We start from the raw sequence: 24,145 nt of genomic DNA on the forward strand, positions 1-24,145 counted from the left end.
TGCGAAATAGGTGGCAAATAAATTTGATAAATATAATTAATAAAATAAAAAGCAGTGTATTCTAAATTATATTGTAGACAGAAATGTATACTTCCTAAAATGTGGTTTGAAGACACTTCCTGTAGTGCAAAATCTTTACTGAAATTAACTTCAGACATTGAGATAACTATTTCTTTAATCAACAGGGACTCCCAGTGGCTACAGTGGAATATTGCCTAAGGCCCCTTTACATTTTAGTGCTACATATATTTCAAAAACGATTTGGAAGACATGCATTTCATCTTATTTATTTATTTATTTATTTAATTAATTTTTTATACCGCCCTTCTCCCGAAGGACTCAGGGCGGTGAACAGGGCATATCTTAAAACTACAAAAGTACAAAAGTTAAAAAAGAATTAAATTATTGCCCACAATAAAAATAATAAAAAATATATATAAATATTAAAACCCTAAGTAATTCCCCATCAGGCCAGGCCAGCTTGTTCAAATAAGTGGGTCTTTAACCCGCGCCGGAAGGAGCGGAGATCCGGTGCCATCCGGAGCTCAACCGGCAGCTGATTCCACAAAGCCGGAGCGCCCACAGAGAAGGCCCTCCCCCTGGGGGCCACCAGCCGACATTCTCTGACTGGAGGCACCCTGAGGAGGCCCTCTCTGTGGGAACGCACGGGGCGGAGGGGAGTCGACGCCGGCAGCAGGTGGTCTCCGAGGTATTCCGGACCCATGCCATGTAAGGACTTAAAAACCATCACTAAGACCTTGAACCTCACCCGGAAGACAACTGGTAACCAATGCAGCTCGCGGAGCAAAGGTGTAACATGGGAGTACCGGGAAACTCCCAAGACAACTCTCGCGGCCGCATTCTGTACCAGTTGGAGCCTCCGAGTGGTCTTCAAGGGAAGCCCCATGTAGAGAGCATTGCAATAGTCAAGACGAGAGGTCACGAGCGCATGAGTGACCGTACACAGGGCATCCCGGTCTAGATAGGGCCGCAACTGCCGCACCAGGCGAACCTGTGCGAAAGCCCCCCTGGTCACGGCTACTACATGATCTTCTAAGGTAAGCCGTGCATCCAGGAGGACTCCCAAGTTGCGAGCCCTATCTACGGGGGGTAAAGACTCACCCCCCATAGAAAGTGATGGAACGTTTTGAATGTCCCGGGATGCCGGAATGTACAGCCACTCAGTCTTGTCAGGGTTGAGTTGAAGTCTGTTCCTCCCCATCCAGACCCGAACCGCCTCCAGGCAACGGGACATCACAGCGAGGGCATCACTGGGGTGGTTTGGGGTCGAAATGAAAAGTTGGGTATCATCAGCATATTGATGATACCCAACTCCAAAACCACGAATGATCTCACCCAGCGGTTTCATGTAGATGTTGAACAGGAGAGGCGAGAGAACCGAATCCTGAGGGACTCCACAAACGAGAGACCTAGGGGCCGATCTCTGCCCCCCTGCCAACACCGACTGCGAACGTCCCAGGAGATAGGAGGAGAACCACCGAAGAACTGTGCCTCCCACTCCCAATCCCCTGAGACGCCGCAGCAGGATACCATGGTCGATGGTATCGAAAGCCGCCGAGAGGTCTAATAGGACCAGGACAGAGGAATATCCCCTGTCCCGGGCCCTCCAGAGATCATTCACCAGAGCGACCAATGCCGTCTCCGTGCTGTACCCGGGCCTGAAACCCGATTGGTACGGGTCCAGATAATCTGCTTCATCCAGGACCAGAGGGAGCTGATGCGCCACCACACTCTCAACAACCTTCGCAAGAAAGCGAAGGTTGGAGACTGGACAAAAGTTGTTCAAGACAGCTGGGTCCAAGGCAGGCTTCTTGAGGAGAGGTCTCACCACCGCCTCCTTCAAGACGGTGGGGAAATTACCCTCACTCAAAGAAGCAGATATCACTGCCTGGAACCAGCCTCGTGTCCTCTCCCTGGCTGCATAAACCAGCCAGGAAGGGCACGGATCCAGTAAACATGTGGTGGAGCTCAACCTCCCCATAATCCTGTCCACTTCATCAGGGGTCACAGAATCAAACTCCTCCCAGATAACATTGACAAGACCGCCCGTGTCCTGATCGTCAGACTCTGCCCAGCTGGAGTCCAAACCGGTCCGAATCCGAGCGATTTTATCCGACAGATGTTGACCAAACTCCTCGGCACGACCCTGCAAGGGATCCTCCCTCACCTCCTGATTAAGGAGGGAGCGAGTCACCCTAAACAGGGCGGCCAGGCGATTATCTGCGGACGCGATGAGGGCAGAGAAGCAATTGCACCTCGCTGCCCTCATCGCTGCGAGATAAGACCTAATATAGGTTCTTAACCGCAACCGGTCGGATTCGGATCGGCTGGACCTCCAGCAGCTCTCTAGGCCCCGTTTCCGACGCTTCATCTCCCGGAGCTCCGCGGAGAACCATGGAGCTCGATGGGATCTGCACCGGGTCAGGGGCCGCAGGGGTACAACTCGGTCCAGTGCCTCAGTGGCTGCCCTTTCCCAGGCTTCCACTAAGGCATCCGCCGAGCTGTGAGCGACGGAGGCAGGTGGGGATCCCAGCGCTGCCTGGAACCCGAGAGGGTCCATTAAGCATCTGGGGCGGTACCATCTAGTTGGTTCCGCATCCCCACGGTGGGGGGTAGCAAGACAGAAGACCAGCCGCAGGAGGTGATGATCGGTCCATGACAGGGGCATAATAAATGGAGAGCCCCCACCAAGATCATCCAACCACCGTCCAGATAAAAAAACCAAGTCAAGGGTGTGGCCTCCCTCATGAGTTGGTTCAGAAATTACCTGTGTCAGGTCCATGGCCGTCATGGAAGCCATGAACTCCCGGGCTAACTCAGATGACCCTCCCAGGGATGGTAGATTGAAGTCACCCAAAACTAGAAGTTTGGGGAACTCAATCACCAAACTGGAGAGGAAGCATCCGTGAAGCATCTATCAGTGAAGCATCTATCTGCTATTCATTCTTCATGTGATCATGAAAAATATGCCAATTCAAAGCAATGTTGCTGAAGCTGGTCTGTGGAGGTCAGCCAGGTAGACCATTGCAGATACTGCAGGTTCATGAGACCCTACTAACTGCCTCAATACAACTGTAGTAAAACTGTAGCATAATCAGGTGGTTAGAGCCCAGGTTACCATTTTAGTGCTGCCTGCCTGCATTTGCTGTCAGTCACCCAGTGACAGCTTACTTGTCACCTTAGCCCTTCCTCCCCTCTGCATACTCTGAGAACTGGTTCATGAAATTGGATTAGTTGTTTAAAACTGGTTGGTTGAAGCATGAAAGGAGAATTATAAGCAGAAATATTGAGAAATCTGAATAATATTGAGTACAGTTACCCAATGTAACTGAAAGATGACCCCCTAATCATCTTTGTTGCTCTTCTCTGTATTCTTTCTGGAGTCTCAACATCTTGTTTACATTGTGGTGACCAAAACTGGATGCAGTATTCCAAGTGTGGCCTTACCAAGGCGTTGTAAAGTGGTATTAACACTTCACATGATCTTGATTCTATCCCTCTGTTAATGCAGCCTAGAACTGTGTTGGTTTTTTTGGCAGCTGCAACACATTGCTGGCTCATATTTAAGTGTTTGTCCACTAGGACAGGGCTTTTCAACCTTTTCACCCATTTTACCCCTTTTAGGATATGGCAACATCTGAGTACCACCAGTCGCCTAGCAAGGTGTCAAAAACTTGATGACCAAAAAAAAAAAGGAAAAAGTGATGAAGTACAGGTAGTCCTCGACTTACAACAGTTCACTTAATGACTGTTCAAAGTTACAATGCCACTGAAAAAAGTGCCCCACAAGCCACAGCCGAGCAAGACACCTGCCTGCCCACCCAGCGGCGCTCTTCCTTCTGTCGGAGGTTTTCATTGTTGTGAGCATTTCTGTTGAGGATTGGCAGCAGGGTTGGGGTTGGGTGGGGGTGTTTGGTTTTTAATCCCCCCCCTCTGCTGGGTGGTTGCAGCAGATTTTGGTCATTTCACATGACCCTGGGACGCTATGACCTTCATAAATATGAATCAGTTGCCAAGCATCTGAATGTAAATCACAAGACCCTGGAGATGCTGCAACATTCCAGCTGATCTGTGCTTCTTCTGGGCTCAGCAGAAGCACCGGGATCAGTGCCGAGCTCCAGCTGGAGCCTGGTGCTGATCCTGGTGCTTCCGCTGAGCCCTGACAGCCCTGCAGCTCCAGCCATCTCTTGCTCAGGCTTGTGCAGTGCTGCCACCGGTTCAGCTCATTCCCCTCCCCTGCTACTTTTCTAGGATGGTCGCGTACCACCTGCCAGGTGCCAATGTACCACAGGTGGTACCCGTACCACTGGTTGAAAAGCCCTGCACTAGGACTCCGAGATCCCTCTCACAGTTACTACTATTGAGCAAAGTACCACCTATACTGTACCTGTGCATTTGGTTTTTCTTGCCTAAATGTAGAACCTTACTTTTTTCACCATTGAATTTCATTTTGTTAGATAGTGCCCACTGTGAACTGTGATCTTAGATACTGCTAACCTCTCTCCCAGAAATGTAATAAATATGATAATATATATCTAAGCATGGGATTTAATTGTGCTGGTGATGCATTAACTTCACCTCCTTACTATTCAGAAGTTTCTATTGAGAAATATTACTGATCATCAAATGTGTGCTACAAGCTATTATTTTGGAATGTAATAAAATAATTCAAGTGATGAATATTTGATTTTGGATTGGGGTGGTAGTTTAAAAGCCTTTAAAAACAGAATGGATGTGAAAGTGTACACCAATGCAATCATAAATCCTCTGTCCTTAACACAGAATGTAAGGAAGAGTTTAATTTCCCACATTTTATCAATATTTATTTAGTGACCACAATAGCAGACATTTTGAGAATGTCATTCTTTAAAGCAGTTGCATCCTTCTTTTAGACTCACTGAGAAAACAAGGCAGACCAGTTTAATTAACAGCAAGAAATCCAAAGCAGTACTCCTAAATAATGTCTAATTATGGAGATCTTTGATAGATATTGTGTTCAAATTGTGATGGAAAAAGTTGAACAATAAATTAATTGAATACATGTTTTCATAGCGGATCTGATATATAACTAAGTTAATTGTTAAAAAAACTGGAAAAGTTGCTTTCTGAACAGAATGTATAGATTACATACACCAATAAAATCTGAACATGTTACTATGTGTAGAATTTCATTCCCAGTACTTCATTCTGGATTTTTTTTTCAAAATAGCACATCTCAGATTTCATCTTAAATGTTTTTAGTGCCTATTCATTGATATTCTTCATACAAAAATCTTCATTAGATAAAACAGGAAAAATCACCTCTGTGAATTCTATGAATGTGGTATGTTGGCCATTTAGTTTAGTTACTTTAAAAAGTAGTATTTAGCTATTAACTAATTCAGTTCCTTTTAGTTCAACTTTTGGCACTTCTATTTCTATTGTTTAAACATAGTAACACCCAAGATTTGTGTGTTTGTATTTGTGTATGTATGTGTGTGTGCGTGTGTGCACGCGCACGCGAATCTAATCTTAAAATCACGTGCTCCACAGTACTTGACATCCTTGCAGTATAATTTAACACCTAAAGCTGCTTATTCAAAGAAATCCAGACTATCAACATTAAACAAAATTGGCAATTTGCCATATTTTCTAAAGTTAGCATAATTTATATCATACAGAGTAAGCCAATGGGGGCCAGCTTTGCGTTTCTCAGATCTGGGCTCATTCACATCTTCATTCAATTCCTTTACCTTAGGAATTTTTATAACCTAGCAGTAGGTAGAAAAAGCATCATATCTAATGTCCTGATATATTTTATGGAAGTTTGTTATGATGGCAAAATAATTTGCATGAAAATCTGAAAACTTGTTATGTGTTCATTGGGGAACCCCTAGAGGAAAAGTTGCTTATAAAATTGTGGTATAAATAATAAAATATTACAATATTTTTTCTGGGAAATACTGGTGTAGGAAATTAGGCAAGCATTGTACTCTTTTTTTTAGAAGTCATGCTGTAGGAATGACTTTGCTGAAAGAACTAAGCTATTATGGTATGCATACGAATGCCAACATTAGCTGATTCTCATACATATTTTACTATGGTAAGATCTTATCAAAGGTAGCATAAGGACCTCTAAAAAGAAGTAATAATGTTACCAGGGATGATTATATTAAAAAGCTGATAAATGTTTAATTGTTAAATATAATTATAGTTACTAAGTATGGCATCTTGATTTTGGAAAAGATACACTTACGAAATGTTTAACTTCTTTTTGAAAGAGACATAAATATGCCTGAGTTTAGGTATGAAACTGTAGAACTGATTGAAATCTAAGTCTTAGTGTGTGGGGGGGTTGTTAGGATTTTGGGCATCAACAAAATATTTCCAAATGTTATTTATTTTGTATTTATTGGTATTGTTTTCAGTGTTCTGCATCTAGTCAATTCACAAAGAAAACAATAGAAAATTCTTTCTGGTCACGTGAGCCCTAGAATAACAACATTGCTGCTCAATTAACCCCAAATTCAATAGAATAGAATTAAATCTTCACAGACAACACTTTTAAAAGCTTCCAATAAACTGGCATAAAATATTGTTGCAAAAATAAATCTCTCAGCCTTCAGTGGTTAATGAGCAGTGCTATTGACAAATGTTTTATAATATTATATTTAACAGATGATGATGATGATTATAATGATGACAATGATGACTTGAATGGTACCTAATTAAATTGAGATTTGGGGGATACATATTTGTATTGATGTAATAATTTAAAGCATGTTTGAGCACTAGTAAAGTAATATTCTAGCAACGTTAATTGTATTGGACTGAACAGATAAAGTGTAATAGCTTTTAGATAATATTTTTCCAAACTTTTAAATATATGTTAGAAAAAAGACTTTTTTTTACTTGAATGAATTTTAGCTTTTGGTCAGTGAAAAAGTTATGCCAGTATGTGTCTCTGAAATTAAGTTTACTTACTGTTCTGATTTGACTGTCCTTTAATATAGGAGCACTTTGTATCATTGCAAAGATACTTCTGTCTATTGCTATTTTGGGGGGGTGTAATAAAAACACCTCCTTATGGAAAGACACCAGATGGAAGGAATGTCAACACACTGAAACTAATTTAGGAGATTGTTCTGATATAGAGCAAAGGCATGAGGAGAATTTAGATGTCCAGTGTGAGGCGATTGACTGCCTCTCTTAAAATAACAAACCAAAATTCTTATCCCGAGGTTACATGTAAACAAAAAGCAATCAACTTTCAAGGTAGATGTCTGTTTTTTGGGGAAAAAAAGCATCTGCAGTTTTCTATTCCAAAATAGAAAAATAAATTCCCATCTTAGTTATAAAATAACACATATAAAAAAAATCTACAAACCATGTAAGAATTAGGTAAAGTGGTCCATGTCTATTCGAATTCCATTTTGTTAAGATATGTCACTGTGCATATACCAATGTACCTTTTTCGCTTTAAAAACATGTTGGCTTAATAATGAAGTCTCAGTTTTCCTTTTAATTATCAAGTATGTTTTAAAGAGGAATATGATGCCTCACTGGATGCAAAGAATTCAAAAACTTTGAATAAGCAGAAGTAGAGGGAAGTCTTTGTGCTAGCAAGGTTTTATAGCTCTAAATAGAAGCTGAGCTCATCATTTCAGTATTCTAAATATAGTTAGACAAATTACATTCAGGAATTATTATGAATACTAGAATAATGGGCTGATGAGAAACGCTATGTTACAAAATGTACTTTGATTGAAACATATCTTTGGTAAAGAGAATTAAATTCTTTCCTGGTTTTACATTCCTTATTTTTTAGTAAAATCCAAAGCCAAGATATGTGTTTTCAATTAGCTGTTCAGAAACAAGGAATTAAAAAATAATGCAGAGACAAAGATATCAAATAAACAAATTTCTTCTTAGAGTCTAAGGGCGGAAGTAAATATATTTGGTGTTTGAACATAAACACTTTAGACTAATAACATAAAGACCTTCTGGAATAGTTTATGGAACTGAAAAAAGCATATGTACACATCCTATTGAATTTTAGTGTAGGTAGTCCTCAACTTACAAACATGCCTTTAGCAACTGTTCAGAGTTATAATATAATAGAAAAAAGTGATTTATGACCAGTTCTCACATTATGACCATTGCAGCATTCACGTAGTCGTGATCTCAATTTGGCAACTGGCATGTATTCGTGATGGTTGCATCATCCTGGGGTCAGGTGATTGCCATTTACAACTTTCTCAAACAATTTCCGGCAAGCAGTCCATGGGGGGAGCTGGATTTGCTTAATAACTGTGAGATTCATTTAACAATTGCCTTGCTTAGCAGCAGAAATTCTGATCCCAGATGTGGTTGTAAGTTGAGGACACCTGTATCACATTCTAGGTTTTTCCTGCAGTGTTTATTTATTTTTACTTTTATTATTTTTACAAATAACTCAAGGCAGTGAGCATATCCAACACACTTTCTTCCTCCTCCTATTTTCTTCACCAACAACAATCCTGTGAGTTGGGCTGAGATAAAGAGTTATTAGCCCAAAATCACCCAGCCAGCATTCATGGCTAAGGCAAGATTTGAACTCATGCTCTCTCTTTTTCTTGCCTGGTGCCTTAACCACTAGATCAAACTGGCTCTCCCCCCACCCCCAACATGACTTCTGTAGGGATGAAGTGAAATTCCGTTTGCTGGATAAATAGCAATGAGGTAATATCTGAACAGGTAAATGTAGGAAATATTTAGCCAACCTGTAAATTCTTCCAGGCCTGCATCAAAAAATCCAAGTTCTATTTTAGAGTAAATTATTTACTTACGTAACAGGATTCTTATTTAATGAAACTTTCTTTTTGGAAAGGATGTGGGTGGAGAGGGGGCAGGTGAAGATGGAAAACATTTGAACATTGAAACAAGATGATTAACATGACCTGTCAAGACTGAAATGTTAGTGAATAATCAAGAATCAGAGCCAAAGAATCCTATATAACCACAAAATTCATCATTTCTCAAACAGAATCCCAACCCAAGTAGGACCTCTTTCTAGTTTTTCCATGCTAAAGGTAAAGGTAAAGGTTCCCCCGCACATGCGTGCTAGTCGTTTCCGACTCTAGGGGCCGGTGCTCATCTCCGTTTCAAAGTCGAAGAGCCAGCGCTTGTCCGAGGATGTCTCCATGGTCATGTGGCCGGCATGACTAGACGCCAAAGGCGCACGGAACACTGTTACCTTCCCACCGTAATTGTCCCTATTTTTCTACTTGCATTTTTACGTGCTTTCGAACTGCTAGGTTGGGACGAGTACCAGGCGCTCACTCTGTTACGCGGCACTTGGGATTCGACCTGCCAAACTGCCAACCTTCTGATCGACAAGCTCAGCGTCCTAACCCACTGAGCCACCGCGTCCATGCTAGGTGCCCTGTAATAATCTTAGTTAGATGAGTTCAATGTAGGGACCGAGAATACTTCAGTTTCTCAACCCTGGTAGCTTTAAGATATGTGGAGTGGAGTTTAAGATGTGAGGACTTCAACTCCACTCCACACCTCTTAAAGCTACCAAGGTTGAGAAAGTTGCCAAGGTTCAGAAACACTGATCTAGGGTGAAATTCTGATGGCTTGCTAAAAGGCAGCTGTAGACATAAAGTAAATAGTACCATAAATAATAAACAGATAATCTTGGTTGGCAATTCTTATTAGTAAAGGTAAAGGTAAAGGTTCCCCCGCACATGCGTGCTAGTCGTTTCCGACTCTAGGGGCCGGTGCTCATCTCCGTTTCAAAGCCGAAGAGCCAGCGCTTGTCCGAGGACGTCTCCATGGTCATGTGGCTGGCATGACTAGACGCCAAAGGCGCACGGAACGCTGTTACCTTCCCACCGTAATGGTCCCTATTTTTCTACTTGCATTTTTACGTGCTTTCGAACTGCTAGGTGGGCAGAAGCTGGGACGAGTAACAGGCGCTCACTGTTACGCGGCACTCGGGATTCGACCCGCCAAACTGCCGACCTTCTAATCAACAAGCTCAGCGTCCTAACCCACTGAGCCACCGCGTCCCTCAATTCTTATTATATTATATAATATTATATAAGTCCTATTCAAATCCTTCAAAAACACAACTTTGTTGCTTAGTTATTGTTTCTTATATCAGGGAATTTATGTTTGTTTGTTCATTCATTCATTCATTTAGAAAATGCATATGGCTATCCAACTCACTCTTGGTGACTCTGGGTGGCTTATAAGAATAAGATCCCGGTATAAAGCCTTATGACTCCCAATATCCCTGGCGATGACAATCAGACCAGTCACTTGATGGGCTCCATATCATTCTAGGGTCCCCAAGTCTGTAGGCAGAACCATGTGTTCAGGGCCTTGAAAAAGTGTCAGAGTGTAGGTCAATCTTATCTCTGCAGCAGTGATGTTCCACAGGGAGATAGTCATTACAGATAAGACCCTTCTTCTTGGTCCCATTAGATGGACCTCCTTAGGGAAGGGAGGCAAGCAGAGAATGTACTGAGCCCTGCTTAAAGTTTAAAGGTTTCCCCTGTCCAGTGGGACTAACTTAAGGGGGCAGTGCTCATCTCCAATTTTCAGCCAAGGGAGCCTGTGTTGTCTGAAAGATGTATCTGTCACTATGTGGCCAGTATGAAAATATGGAATGCAGTAACCTTCCCGCAAAAGCAGTACCTATTTATCTACTTGCATTTCTATGCTTTCAAATTGCTAGGTTGACAGGAGCTGGGGCGAGTAATGGGAGCTCACCCCATTGTGCAGTGCTTGGGTCTTGAACTCGCACTGTCAACTTTCTGTCTGACAAGCTTGGTGTCATAACTGCTGAGCCATCATACACCCCCTCCCCCCCTAAACCTGCAGAACCCCATGGATGAGGTCCAGACCTCTCACTTCCTATCAATACTGAAGTGAACCAGAGCAACATAGTACCCACCATTCCCAACCCCAAAGCCCCCCCAGAAAGATACCATGGTTGATGGTATTGAAGGCTGCAGAGAGATCAAATACAGCAAAGATGCTACCCCATCCCACTCCCGCCAGAGATCATCAAAAAGCATGACTAATGCCATTTCAAATAATATTATAAAAAAGGTTTTTGTTTGACCAATTCCTGTACGAAAAGGAACAAATGAACCTTTCTGGTGAACAGATTCCCAACACCTATTTTAAATAATCTGTTTTGTATCCTAATTACTGATCCCTATCTCTACAATATCTCGTATCTGGAAGCAGACATTCCTCTTTAAAACAAATTCTGTGAATTAGTTGGTGGTAGCAACAGCACAGAGCCTACATAGAAGCTCTTCCAGATTTAGAATAATTTGCATTATGATGACAGGTCATAAATCAAATGGAGCAAAAACACAGTGAGCCAAGCATTCCAAATAGTCATACCAGAATTGGTTATAGTATAACTAACACTATATGCAGCTTGAAGTTTAATAGGGAATAATACATATTTAATTCATTTTTATTTGTAATAATATTACAGCTAAACACTGCACTTAGCAGTGTTACAAAATACAGTGTATTACAAGATGATCGCTTAAACATCAATATCTCAGAAATTGACGGCATAAATGTTTACATGATGAAAGTGTTTATTTAAAAAGCTTGCATGGATCTATCCAGAGAGATAGTTTTTCCAGGTTCTCTTATGAGCAATTAGCATTTGATACTTTTATTTTACTAAGACCTGGTATCTACTAGGAATCTTGGAAAGCTGTTACCAGTCAAGATCCAGAGAATTTTAATGTGATCTCAGTAAGTACAGGATGGTTCTGCCATAAACATGGAGGCAGCATGATAGATGCTCTTCACTCTTGCTCAGTGGCAGCTGATATGAAAGCTAGGCTTCCCTTAATTCTGGACTTAGCAAACAGCCTTCCTAAGATTTATACCTACTTCCATCTCTTTTAAAATAACCTGCATGGCCATCACTACGTGTGATAATGAAACTCTACTCAATATATTGGTGTGGCCCTTCATAGACAGTATCTATTGAGCAATGTTGAGCTTCAGACACCCGTTTCCTGTCATTTCACAGGGAACTCTGGCTGGTATCTTCAGAGGCAAGGTGGTCTTTGTGCTGCATAATCCTCATAGAGCTTTGGGATTATGCACCATACAGACCACCTTGCCTCTGAAGATGCCAGGAACTGTGGCACATAACCCCAAAGCTAAGATTTCATTAGCCCTGAACATCCACACATTTAATTTTAGCATACTCATTTTCCTTGACACAGGAATACACATTTATTCCATAGTGAAAACCTGGTTCTTGAAGACTGACAAGGCAAGCAGAGTGTGTAAAGCACTGGAGCATGTTTTTTCTTATTTTGCAGCCTCCTATGACAGCCAGATGTGGGTTCACTGGATATTGTGCTTCCTTTATGAAAAATTACTCTAATTATTTTTGTATAAATGATTTATAGTTTATCCACAGCACACGTTATTTTACATTTTACCTATTTACTCCTTTTCAAAAAAGGATCAACTAACAGTGTAGGTTTCATATTACATGTTGATGCTTGTAGTAATCCATTCGTTGTTAATGACAGCATGACCAAGAAAAAGATGTAATTTTAGTTTCAGACTTCATTTGTGCTCCGAATGGGAAATTCATATTTTTATTAGGCAAGGAAGGAAATGTATTAAATATTATATTGATAGTTTATTATATTCCTGAAGGAAATTCTGTAGTCCATATAAATTACTTAATTGGTTGCCTGTGGTGATCAAAATTATTTATTAAACATTTTCCCCTATTCACAATATACCTCTCATTTTTTGCTTGTTCTTTCCTAATTAAAAACAAATCTTCAAATTGTCTGTTTATATTTTTGAAAGTGAGAAAATAATACAATTGCAGCAATTTTTATGAAGTTACTAGAAGAACCTAGGGAAACATTAAGGAAAAATGATGTTACTGCATTTTTATTTGTATTTGCATTTTAACACTATTTGTTGATTAGTAGGCAGATTGGAATTAATTTGCAGTATTTTAAATCCTTTGGTTCAACCAAATCGTTTGGTTAGATCCTCTGGTTCAATATGGTTCAAAAATGTATCTGTTTATAAGGTACCTGGTGTTTATAAGGTATCTATTCTATGACAAAATTCTACTTGAAATACCTATTTCAATAGGATATATTCTTAGAATTGTATTTTGTGGAAAAAAATTCAAAATAATATAAACTTTAAAAGTAATTAAAAATTTTAAAATATGCCTAATTCTGTGTCTAAACTGCAAAAAAGATAAATTAAGAAAGTATAATATGCATGAAATAGTTTTTGACGAAACTGAGTAATTTGTGCATCTGTACTTTGGAAGTTGCTAGCTGTGATTGCTTATAACTGTATTTTGTATTTAATTCATCAATATACTGAAATAAAAGTGTTTGGTTTGGTTTTATCTCAGTATTTGAGAACAAAGATAAAATAGTGATCATCATGGAATATGCAAGTAAAGGGGAATTGTATGATTACATCAGTGAGAGGCGAAGGCTAAATGAAAGAGAGACAAGACACTTCTTCCGGCAAATTGTTTCAGCAGTTCATTATTGTCATAAGGTGAGTAAAAAATATTTGAAGGTATGTGATGATAATCTTTGCATCATGTGCACTTTCTTTCATACCCAGTGGATTTTAGACTATGAAATGAAATTATGCTAGAGCAATTCAAACTAGGTTTCAATTCAGTTTAGGCCTCTCTCAATCACGATGGCTTCTAAACCAGAGGTCTCCAACCTTTTGGGGACCAGGGACCGGTTCCATGGAGAAAGATTTTTCCATGGACAAGAGAGTGCATGGTTTTGTGTGCTGTCTGCATCACATGGATGGGGCTTTGCTTGTTTGTGTGGACCAGTTGCTGGCATGCTGCGGCCCGGTACCGGTTGGGGACCTCTGTTCTAGTCAAAGTAACACCAGCTGCCTGCAATTAGTACAGGTTCGCATCCCACCCGGCTCAAGGTTGACTCAGCCTTCCATCCTTCCGAGGTAGGTAAAATGAGGACCCAGATTGTTGGGGGCAATAAGCTGACTTTGTAATAATGCCGCTGGGGGGGGGGGGCGCGAAAGCCCTAATAAGTAGGCATATACATAGAATGAAGGCTATTGCTAAGCACATTGATTTGTGCTTAGATTGTAAGCCGCCCTGAGTCTTCGGAGAAGGGCGGGATATAAATGGGATTAAAAAAATATATAGCAACTCCGTCTTTTCAACATTCAATTTCAGTCTGTTTTGCTCCATTCTACTGTTTCCACTGGTTCCCCTGTCTAATAAAATGATATCTCATCTAAATAGCATAGTCTTTGCTTACCGACTGCTGAAAAAGGAGATTTATAACTTCAAACCTGCAGCTGTTGCTGCATCCCCATGGTCAATTGATTGCAGTTTGGGTGCTTGGCAATCAGTGTGCATTTAGAATAGTCACGGTCTCCTGTGGTCACAGGATCACCATTTGCAACCATCAAAGTCAGCTTCCAATAAACAGAGTCAATGGGGAAGCATGCAGGAAGTTGCAAGTTATGGTCATGTGACATCACACTTAAGGACTGCGGGTGATTTGCTTCACAACAGCAGCAAGAAGTGATGTTAATTGGATTCAGTTATGTTTTGTTTTATGACTGCATCACTTAGGGATGGAGTTGCCAGTTGTGATCAGTAAGTGAGGACTACCTGTATCTTCACCCAGTAGTTTCATGTAGATGTTATGAACTTTGGAGAAAGAATCAAGTTTTGTTACCATCTATAGAGGATTGACAAGAATTTGATTGCTCACTTCTCTTCCTCATTACCAATGACTGGAAATGTCCACTAAGTTGCTCCAAGTCCCTGCACAGTGGTGCCCCTTTCCAACTAATACTGAAAGTCCAAAAAATACCATAGTCAATAGTATCAAACCCAGCTGAGAAATTCAGTAGGACTGTACTCTTTTATTCAAGTCTTAATCAAGATCATCCATAAAAGTGACCAGTTCAGTTTCAATCTCATGCCTAGGTCTGAAGCTCAACTGAAAGGGACCTGGATTTTTTCAGGATTATTTCTAGCTTTTGTACAAGAAGAGAAGGTTGGAAACTCTGCAGGATTTATCCAACATGACTAGACAAAGAAGTGTCCTCTTCTGGAAGGAGTGTACCACAATATTCAAGACAGGAAGCACAACCCCTCTCAAATTCAAATGCATTCACCCTATCTAGCTTCCTGATGGAGACTAGTGCAGCTTGGGGTCTACCTAGAGAGCTCATGCTGTCAAAAACTCTGCCCACATCTTCAGAGTTCACAAGATCAAAAGAATCCCGGCAAGTTGTTTTTGCATAATAATGACATACTAAGAGAACCCACCAGGCTGATTATACTGTTACAAGATGGTTCCAATAGAATTAATTTACAGTGTAGGGAACATAGCATATAGAAGGTATGATAATCTTTCATTCTGAAATGGAATTTTTCCCTAATTTTTCAATGATTCTTACATAACAAACCAAATTTGGCTTCTTAAAAATACCTCATAAAATACACAAAGCATTTTGAAGGGGAAAAGCAGACAGTTTTCCACCAAAAATGCAGATTATAGTTTTTAGTTTTATAATTTTAACATTAATGAATTTCAAGAAGCTATTAGATTTCAGTCTCAAGTTTAAGCAACCTTTGGGGTATACAGTATAAGTCATCAGGCCTAGCTGCTAGAATTACTGGACCTTTTGTAAGTAGTGTACTAACATACCTTGGTAGGGATTGTTTTCTAATGCCTGGGAAGAATATATTACTTTTACATAGTGAGGGGCAGATTGGGGTTGGGATTAAGTTCCGAAAAGAGTTCCCCTGCTGTTTTACAAGCTTGGTGGGAGGACAAATTCCAGTCATTCTTCTCCTAACCACACAGCAAGTGACTAATGCATCTCCTGTCACTAGTTACTAGTGTTATGACTGAAATTTAAATGCAAAGACCACCCTGATGTTTTGCTTCTTTAATCCAGCCAATATTAAACCCCCCTCATAGAATCTCCTTTATATTCATCTGCATGTTTTCTTTATTTCTTCTTTCAGAATGGTGTCGTTCACAGGGATTTAAAACTGGAAAATATTCTTCTTGATGACAATTGTAACATCAAGGTAAACATCCTTCCTAATCTTTATATATATATATATATATATATATATATATATATATATATATATATATATATATATATATATATATATATATATATATATATATATATATATATATATATATATATATATATATATATATATATATATATATACATACATACATATATCACACTTTAAACATTTTTATCAAAGTTGCTACTTAGCATCTGTTTACAGAATATAGAGACTATCTTTGTGATGATTTTTAAATGAATTAAGACTTGTATTTACTTTAAAACTAAAGTAGTAGTTTTCCTCCCTTTTAAAAAAGCAATAACAGCAATCAACACAAGGCTCAGTGGGTCCCTTTCACAAGATAATGTATTTTACAGATGGCTTTTTTGCTGGCTGCCAGGACTATGCACCATTTTTTGGCTTACAAGTTTCAAGTGCTTATTTCGCCCTCTGAACATTCCTTTGATTGCAGCTGAAAAATAAGCAAATCCACTTTCAAAATAAACTCAAGCAGAGCCCATGTCCTTCATTAGGAAGTGGCCTTAGAACTCCAGGCACAATGATAGCTTTCAGATTAGTTTTTGGTGATGTCATAACTATGTCAAAAATCTTTACTAAAAGCATGGGAATGACCTTTTCATTCTTCTTGGAAAAATGGGATGGCTAATATACAAGATACGTGATGCTTTTATGGGAAACTATTCCTGCTTCCAAAATTCACATTCCATTCTTTAAAATTCTAAGTATGCTTAATGATATAATGTTATAATTATATAATAAAGACTTTTCTTATATTGGACGAGGCTCCTTAAAGTATAGCATGAAAGCACATAATGCTGTATACCAGGGTGGTATAAAACAGATTCCAATCTGGTCAATAACTACAATTGGTATACCATCTGAGAACCCCATTAGTGTTACTTGGAATATAAACAAATCCCTTTTTCCTCAAATATATATATAATACTTAATGGGTGGTATTGGTCCATATCTAAGAAACACTCTTAGTAATGATTTTTTCCATACAACGGGGGTTCTAGTGATTCATGAAAATCCAAGAAATGTATTATTACACACATATAAAACACATTTATTTTATTTCATTGCAAAGTTTGATTGCATATATTACTTTGCATAGGGATTGATCAATTTATCCAATATAAAGTGTGTAGGAAAAGAATAGAAGATGCATCTGATAAAGTGAGCAGTAGTTCATGAAAGCTTATACCTTTTAGTGAAATGTGATAATTTGAAAAGATGTTACCAGACTCCATCTGATCTAATATAAAGTGAATATGGATCCTGATTACATATATTACATTGGACTACAAGTAATTGTAAGGTTCTTCCCATGAAAGTCCCTTGAGGTTCTGAGTAATATTAGTGATGCCCAGGCAGTTATTTGGTGGAAGTAACATTGGAATCTGCCTCAGGACAAGGGTGAGCAAGAGAGCAGATGGGCAAATTATAAAATTGCCTGATGTCATCATCTAAATGTAGCAACCTATGTGATTGCATCAGAATGTGGGGCTCAAGCACAGAATGGTGGCTTTTACATTGTGATATTACTATACACATCATCATTTTGGCTTCCTTGTAGTTTGATGTCGAGGGCTGTGCCTAGTATTTAATTCTTCTATTTGTGTTAGTATGAACAAAGAATTGCACAATGAAACAATGTATTCTACAAATTAAATTCTGCATGAAACAGTTGAACTAGAATTCATTAAAAGTCCTATCTTTTCTGTGGGTTTAAACAAAGACTAGTGTTTCTTATCTTCAGTACATGAATGCTTCTGTCACAGCTAACCACTGCTTCAAGATCATTGTAATTCTTGCTGGCTCATCTCTCCTTTTATATTTCATCCTTTCTCTGTTTCTCTCCTTCCCCCCCACGCTATACAGTGTGTGTGTGTGTGTGTGTGTGTGTGTGTGTGTGTGTATCACATTTTTTCAGTATTATACTACACAAATCCCACAGTGTGGGCTGGGATACTATAAAAATGTATATTATATGCATTTATATAGTTTTAAGATACTTTGAAGTGTATTTTTTCCATAGAAAACTTTATGGCTAGAAGACTACCCTTTTATGGGGAAAAATCATACAACCTTTATTAAAGTGTAATTTTAACATAATGTAAGCAGGTGCTTTTTATGTCAGGAATATATAACTGCTAATATTATATTATAATAAAACTGGCAGCCTTTGACTGTGCTCTGAGAGATAGATAAGCATTTGGTTTTTGCACTATTGCCTAGAATTTTTTCCCTTGGTGTTTGGGGTGAGATTTGTATTTTTTTTATATAATCCATTATTCCCTAAAATAATTTCGCAAAAAACAGAACTCTTCTTTCTAGCCTAATCATGGAAATTGAAATACAGCCTTCTTCCAAGATACCTTTTGTGGGATCTCACCATATCTGTTCCTCCCTTGTAAGAAATATAGGATGGGAACTGTCCTCCTGCTTCTATCTCTTTTTCCATTGTACAAGATGTGAGTAAATTTGATGGGTCTCGGCCACATGCGTTGAATTTCCCTCCCAGTTTTTCTATCTGTCTCTCTCCCAGTCTGAAAGCGGACAATTTTGTTATGTCTGTTAGACAAGGAGTCACCTTTGGTTATGTGGCATCTCCCTTGTAGCCTCTTTACTTTCTCTCTCCCATTATGTATTTTTCCTAATGTGAACTTCAAGAGGAAAAAATGAAACTTTGCTTAGCTTCTTCCCAATGGCCCAAATACCTTAACTAGGTATGAACCATAAAGTCTTTCCCAGTGACTTAACTGGTTAAGCTGGATCCACTTAACAACTGCAGTGATTCTCTTAACAATTGTACTTGCTGAACAATTTACTCATTGAGTTCAAAGCATAAAGCTAGTGCTGTCTCCAGTATTACAGTTTAGGTCAGGGGTGTCAAACTGCTGGCCCACGGGCTGGATGCATCATAGCGAAACATATTGCCAGCAATGGCAAAAAAGTCACGATACATCGCGACATGTCACGTGACATTGCGAGTTTGACGCCCCTGGTTTAGGTTAAGCTAAAGTTGTTTCCTTAAAAATGTTTGTCTACACTACAAATACAATGAAATTTATTCCTTGAGTGTGAAGCTTATGCTCCGTCCAATTTTGAGATAATTCAGATTACCCTAAGCTCAAAGGGTATAAGCATCATATTCAGTGAGTAAATTTCATCACATTTAATATAAGTAGTGGAAACAATCATTTCCTTGAGGGTAAGGGAATACAACATCTGGTTTTTTAGCAACCCCTCCCTGCTTGGGAAACATTTGAATTCTTTGGCTCTGTTTAAGTGAGAAGAACTTGAAGGAATCTTGGCTACTATGATTCTGTTCTCCACAGAGGGGGAGGGAAAATGGCAGTTTTAACTAGAAAATCTGATAAACTTGTGAATATAGGAGTTGGCTGAAATAGAAACACTTTTTCCTGAAGGTCAAAAATGAAAATGCTTTGGAGTCAGTTTGAGATCTAAACTTTACACACTCATTTGCATGTCATTACCCATGTATTTTGTAGATTGTAGGACAATAAGAGCACAGATTGTCTTAATAAACTATACAATGAATGTCAGAAAAATCTTTACAGTCTCTCTAAGTAAAGGAAATCTACTGATTCATGGAGTTGGGATTATTGGCTCAAGACAGATTTCCAGCAAACTCCTCAGAGTGATATGATAAGAATTTAAGGAAATTAACTGCAAACTGAACTTTGAGAATTTGCAGACTGAAATTCTACACCAGCTTCTTCTAATGGGATTTGAGACATACAGTGAAGGCTTTATAGGGACCTTTTTACTAGGATTTCTTTCTGCATGTAATTCCAATTGCAAGAAATGATAATTCACTAATATAACTACTGTCATGTTTTGTAATGTCCTTGTAATGAAATATCAAAAAGCACAGCCTGGAAAATGTCCTACAGCCCACCTATGAGGTTTTCTTACTTCAGAGTAGGACTTTCCTCCAATTCAACCATCCTCCCCAGATTAGTTTAGTATACTCTCCATTATATTGTTCAAGAAGTAGTTACTGAATTATCTCCTGCTGGGAATTGCATGTTAAATTCACAGAATACTTTAATAAAACAGTTGGCCACTTGGACAAATGAGCCTGTCAATTTACATGCTGTAGAAAAGGCAGCATTCCTATCTAGTTTGACAAATTAGAGTGGAGGATTGTAGAAACATCCCCAATAAATGTATATGCCAATATGAGGTAAAAACGTGTTCATATTTCATTAACCTGCAAGATATAGGTGTTCTGAAATTGAAAGAATCCTCTTACCCTAGTTATATATTTTTTTCTCTACAGGGAACACAGATTGCTGTAACTAAACACTAAGTTTTGCTCTGTATTCAAAATCTCAAATACAAGGGGTGAGCAACCTGATCCTTGCTCTGTTCGGGTGACCTCATATTTGCTATTGAGTAGAGTTTCTCCCAAACAAGCGGGAGTTTATTTATTTATTCTGATTTTTTTTTAATCCCATTTATATCCCGCCCTTCTCCAAAGACTCAGGGCGGCTTACAATTTAAAGCACAAATCAATGTGCTTAGCAATAGCCTTCATTCTATGTATATGCCTGCTTATTAGGGCTTTCCCCCCCCCCCCCAAGCGGCATTATTACAAAGTCAGCTTATTGCCCCCAACAATCTGGGTCCTCATTTTACCTACCTCGGAAGGATGGAAGGCTGAGTCAACCTTGAGCCTGGTGGGATGAAATGGTATAAGGTTTCCTGCTCAAGCAGGGGGTTGGACTAGAGGATCTCCAAGGTCCCTCCCAACTCTATTATTCTATGTTCTCTGTTCTTATTCATTAGATTTTTATCCCATCTTTATTATTTTTATAAATAACTCAAGGCAGCCAACATACGTAATACTCTTTTCTCCTCCTATTTTCTCTACAACTATTTTCCTGTGAGGTAGATTGGGCTGTGAGGGAATGACTTGCCCCAAAGTCACCCAGCTGGCTTGCATGCCTCAGGCAGAAGTAGAACTCACCATCTCCTGATTTTTAGCCCAGCACCTTAACCACTACACCAAACAGGTTCTATTCTAAGTTTTTTAAAATTTATTTTAGAAGTTGAGGGCAGGGAAATATGTTTTCTCACTTGCTCCTGTAGTGAGGCTTTTATGAAAATAATTCCAGTAGATTTACAATTTTACACCATGCTACTTTTTTGTAATAGGTACACTGGCTGCTCTAACCCTAACGCTAACCCTAACCGTAAAATCTCTTTCGTCTCATGAAGCCTGCTTCAGTATATCAGTGTTTCTCAACCTTGGCAACTTTTAATTCTGGGAGTTGAAATCCATCCATCTTAAAGTTTATCAAGGTTGAGAAACACTGCAATATATTTTGGCTTCTGGTTAGCTTTATGATAGGCATCTGCCACAGAAGGGGTTCTCTGTGTGAACTCCCAGCTTTCATTTTGTCATTCATCCCAAATTTATTTAGTTATGATTTTGGGAAGTTTCTCATTCTTTCTCATTTCTAAACACATATTTGGATCAACTAGACTTCCAAATTGCCTCATTCCAAGAAAAACCCCAAATATTAGAAATTCATTTTCATTCTAAATTTTCATTTTCCAATTTTTCAGAATAATGTTTAGCAATATTTTGCAGCCTTTAGCTAGTATTCTTATCCAGTTAGTAGTACGATGTGTATGCAAACAATTTTTTTTGCATTAAAAATAGTCTTACCAAAAAATATGTGCTGTATGGTTCCAATATTTATTTTATTCAAAATATATCTGCACATTTGAGTTGTCCATGAAAGACATATAATGATTTGATGTTTTACTAATACATGCTTTATGTTGTTGTTGTTGTTATTTGCGAAGTCGTGTCCGACCCATTGCGACCCTATGGACAACGTTCCTCCAGGCTTTCCTGTTGTCTACCATCTTCTGGAGTCCATTTAAGCTCACGCCTACTGCTTCAGTAACTCCATCCAGCCACCTCATTCTCTGTCGTCCCCTTCTTCTATTGCCCTCAATCTTTCCCAGCATTAGGCTCTTCTCCAGTGAGTCCTTCCTTCTCATTAGGTGGCCAAAGTATTTGAGTTTTAGCTTCAGGATCTTGCCTTCTAAAGAGCAGTCAGGGTTGATCTCCTCTAGGACTGACCGGTTTGATCGCCTTGCAGTCCAAGGGACTCGCAGGAGTCTTCTCCAGCACCAGAGTTCAAAGGCCTCAATTCTTTGGCGCTCAGCCTTTTTTATGGTCCAACTTTCACTGCCATACATTGCAACTGAGAAGACCATAGCCTTGACTATACGCACTTTTGTTGACAGGGTGATGTCTCTGCTTTTTAGTGTGCTGTCTAGATTTGCCATGGCTTTCCTCCCGAGGAGCAAGCATCTTTTAATTTCTTGGCTACAGTCCCCATCTGCAGTGATCTTGGAGCCCAGGAAAACAAAATCTGTCACTACCTCCATTTCTTCCCCATCTATTTGCCAGGAATTGAGAGGGCCGGATGCCATGATCTTGGTTTTCTTAATGTTTAGTTTCAACCCAACTTTTGCACTCTCCTTCTTCACTCGCAACAACAGACTCTTCAGTTCCTCTTCACTTTCTGCCATTAGAGTGGTATCATCTGCATATCTTAGGTTGTTGATATTTCTTCCAGCAATCTTAATTCCAACTTTTGATTCATCTAGCCCTGCCTTTCTCATGATGTGCTCTGCATATAAGTTAAATAGGCAAGGTGACAGTATACAGTATGCCGGACTCCTTTCCCAATTTTGAACCAATCAGTGGTTCCGTGTCCAGTTCTCATTGTTGCTTCTTGGCCCGCATATAGGTTTCTCAAGAGACAAATAAGATGGTCTGGTACACCCATCTCTTTAAGGACTTGCCAGAGTTTGTTATGATCCACACAATCAAAGGCTTTAACATAGTCAATGAAGCAGAAGTAGATGTTTTTCTGGAACTCTCTAGCTTTCTCCATGATCCAGCATATGTTGGCAATTTGATCTCTAGTTCCTCTGCCTCTTCGAAATCCTGCCTGTACTTCTGGTAGTTCTCGATCCACATACTGCTGAAGTCTAGCTTGTAGGATTTTAAGCATAACTTTACTAGCATGAGAAATCAGTGCAATGGTGCGATAGTTTGAACATTCTTTGGCACTGCCTTTCTTTGGAATTGGAATGTAAACTGATCTTTTCCAATCCTGTGGCCACTGTTGAGTTTTCCAAATTTGCTGGCAAATTGAGTGTGGCACTTTTACTGCATCGTCTTTTAAGATTTTGAATAGCTCAGCTGGAATACTGTCAACTCCACTAGCTTTGTTGTTGCTCAGCTTTTTTAAGGCCCACTTCACTTCACATTCTAGGATGTCTGGCTCGAGGTCAGTGACCACCTCATTGTGATTATCAGGGACGTTAAGCTCATTCTTGTATAGTTCTTCTGTGTAATTTTGCCATCTCTTCTTAATCTCTTCTGCCTCTGTTAGGTCCCTGCCATTTTGGTTCTTTATCATGCCCATTTTTGCATTGAACGTTCCCTTCATCTCTCCAATTTTCTTGAAAAGCTCTCTGGTCCTCCCTATTCTATTGTTTTCTTCTATTTCTTTGCACTGTTCATTTAAGAAGGCATTCTTATCTCTTCTAGCTATTCTCTGGAATTCTGCATTCAATTGGGCGTATCTTTCTTTTTCTCCCTTGCCTTTCGCTTCCCTCCTTTCCTCAGCTATTTGCAAAGCTTCCTCAGACAGCCATTTTGCTTTCTTGCATTTCTTTTTCTTTGGGATGGTTTTGGTTGCTACCTCTTGTACAGTGTTGCGAACCTCTGTCCATAGTTCTTCAGGCACCCTGTCTATCAGATCTAATTCCTTAAATCTATTTGTCACCTCTACTGTATATTCAACAGGGATATGATTTAATTCATACCTGACTGGCCTAGCACTTTTCCCTACTTTCTTCAGTTTAAGCCTAAACTTTGCAACGAGAAGCTCATGGTCTGAGCCACAGTCAGCTCGTGGTCTTGTTTTTACT

At 39.5% G+C, this 24,145-nt stretch overlaps 1 protein-coding gene across 1 annotated transcript in view; it reads left to right on the forward strand.

The window, feature by feature from the left end:
- Positions 1-24,145, forward strand: part of NUAK1 (NUAK family kinase 1) — a 57,424-nt gene that overhangs the window by 28,606 nt on the left and 4,673 nt on the right. The window contains exons 3-4 of the mRNA XM_081331874.1: positions 13,433-13,584; positions 16,064-16,129. Coding sequence (XP_081188000.1) covers positions 13,433-13,584; positions 16,064-16,129 — 218 coding nt within the window. The remainder of the gene's footprint in view (positions 1-13,432; positions 13,585-16,063; positions 16,130-24,145) is intronic.

Source organism: Vipera berus (genome assembly GCF_964194415.1).
Source record: "Vipera berus genome assembly, chromosome: 6".
In the NCBI taxonomy this organism is placed as follows: domain Eukaryota; kingdom Metazoa; phylum Chordata; class Lepidosauria; order Squamata; family Viperidae; genus Vipera; species Vipera berus.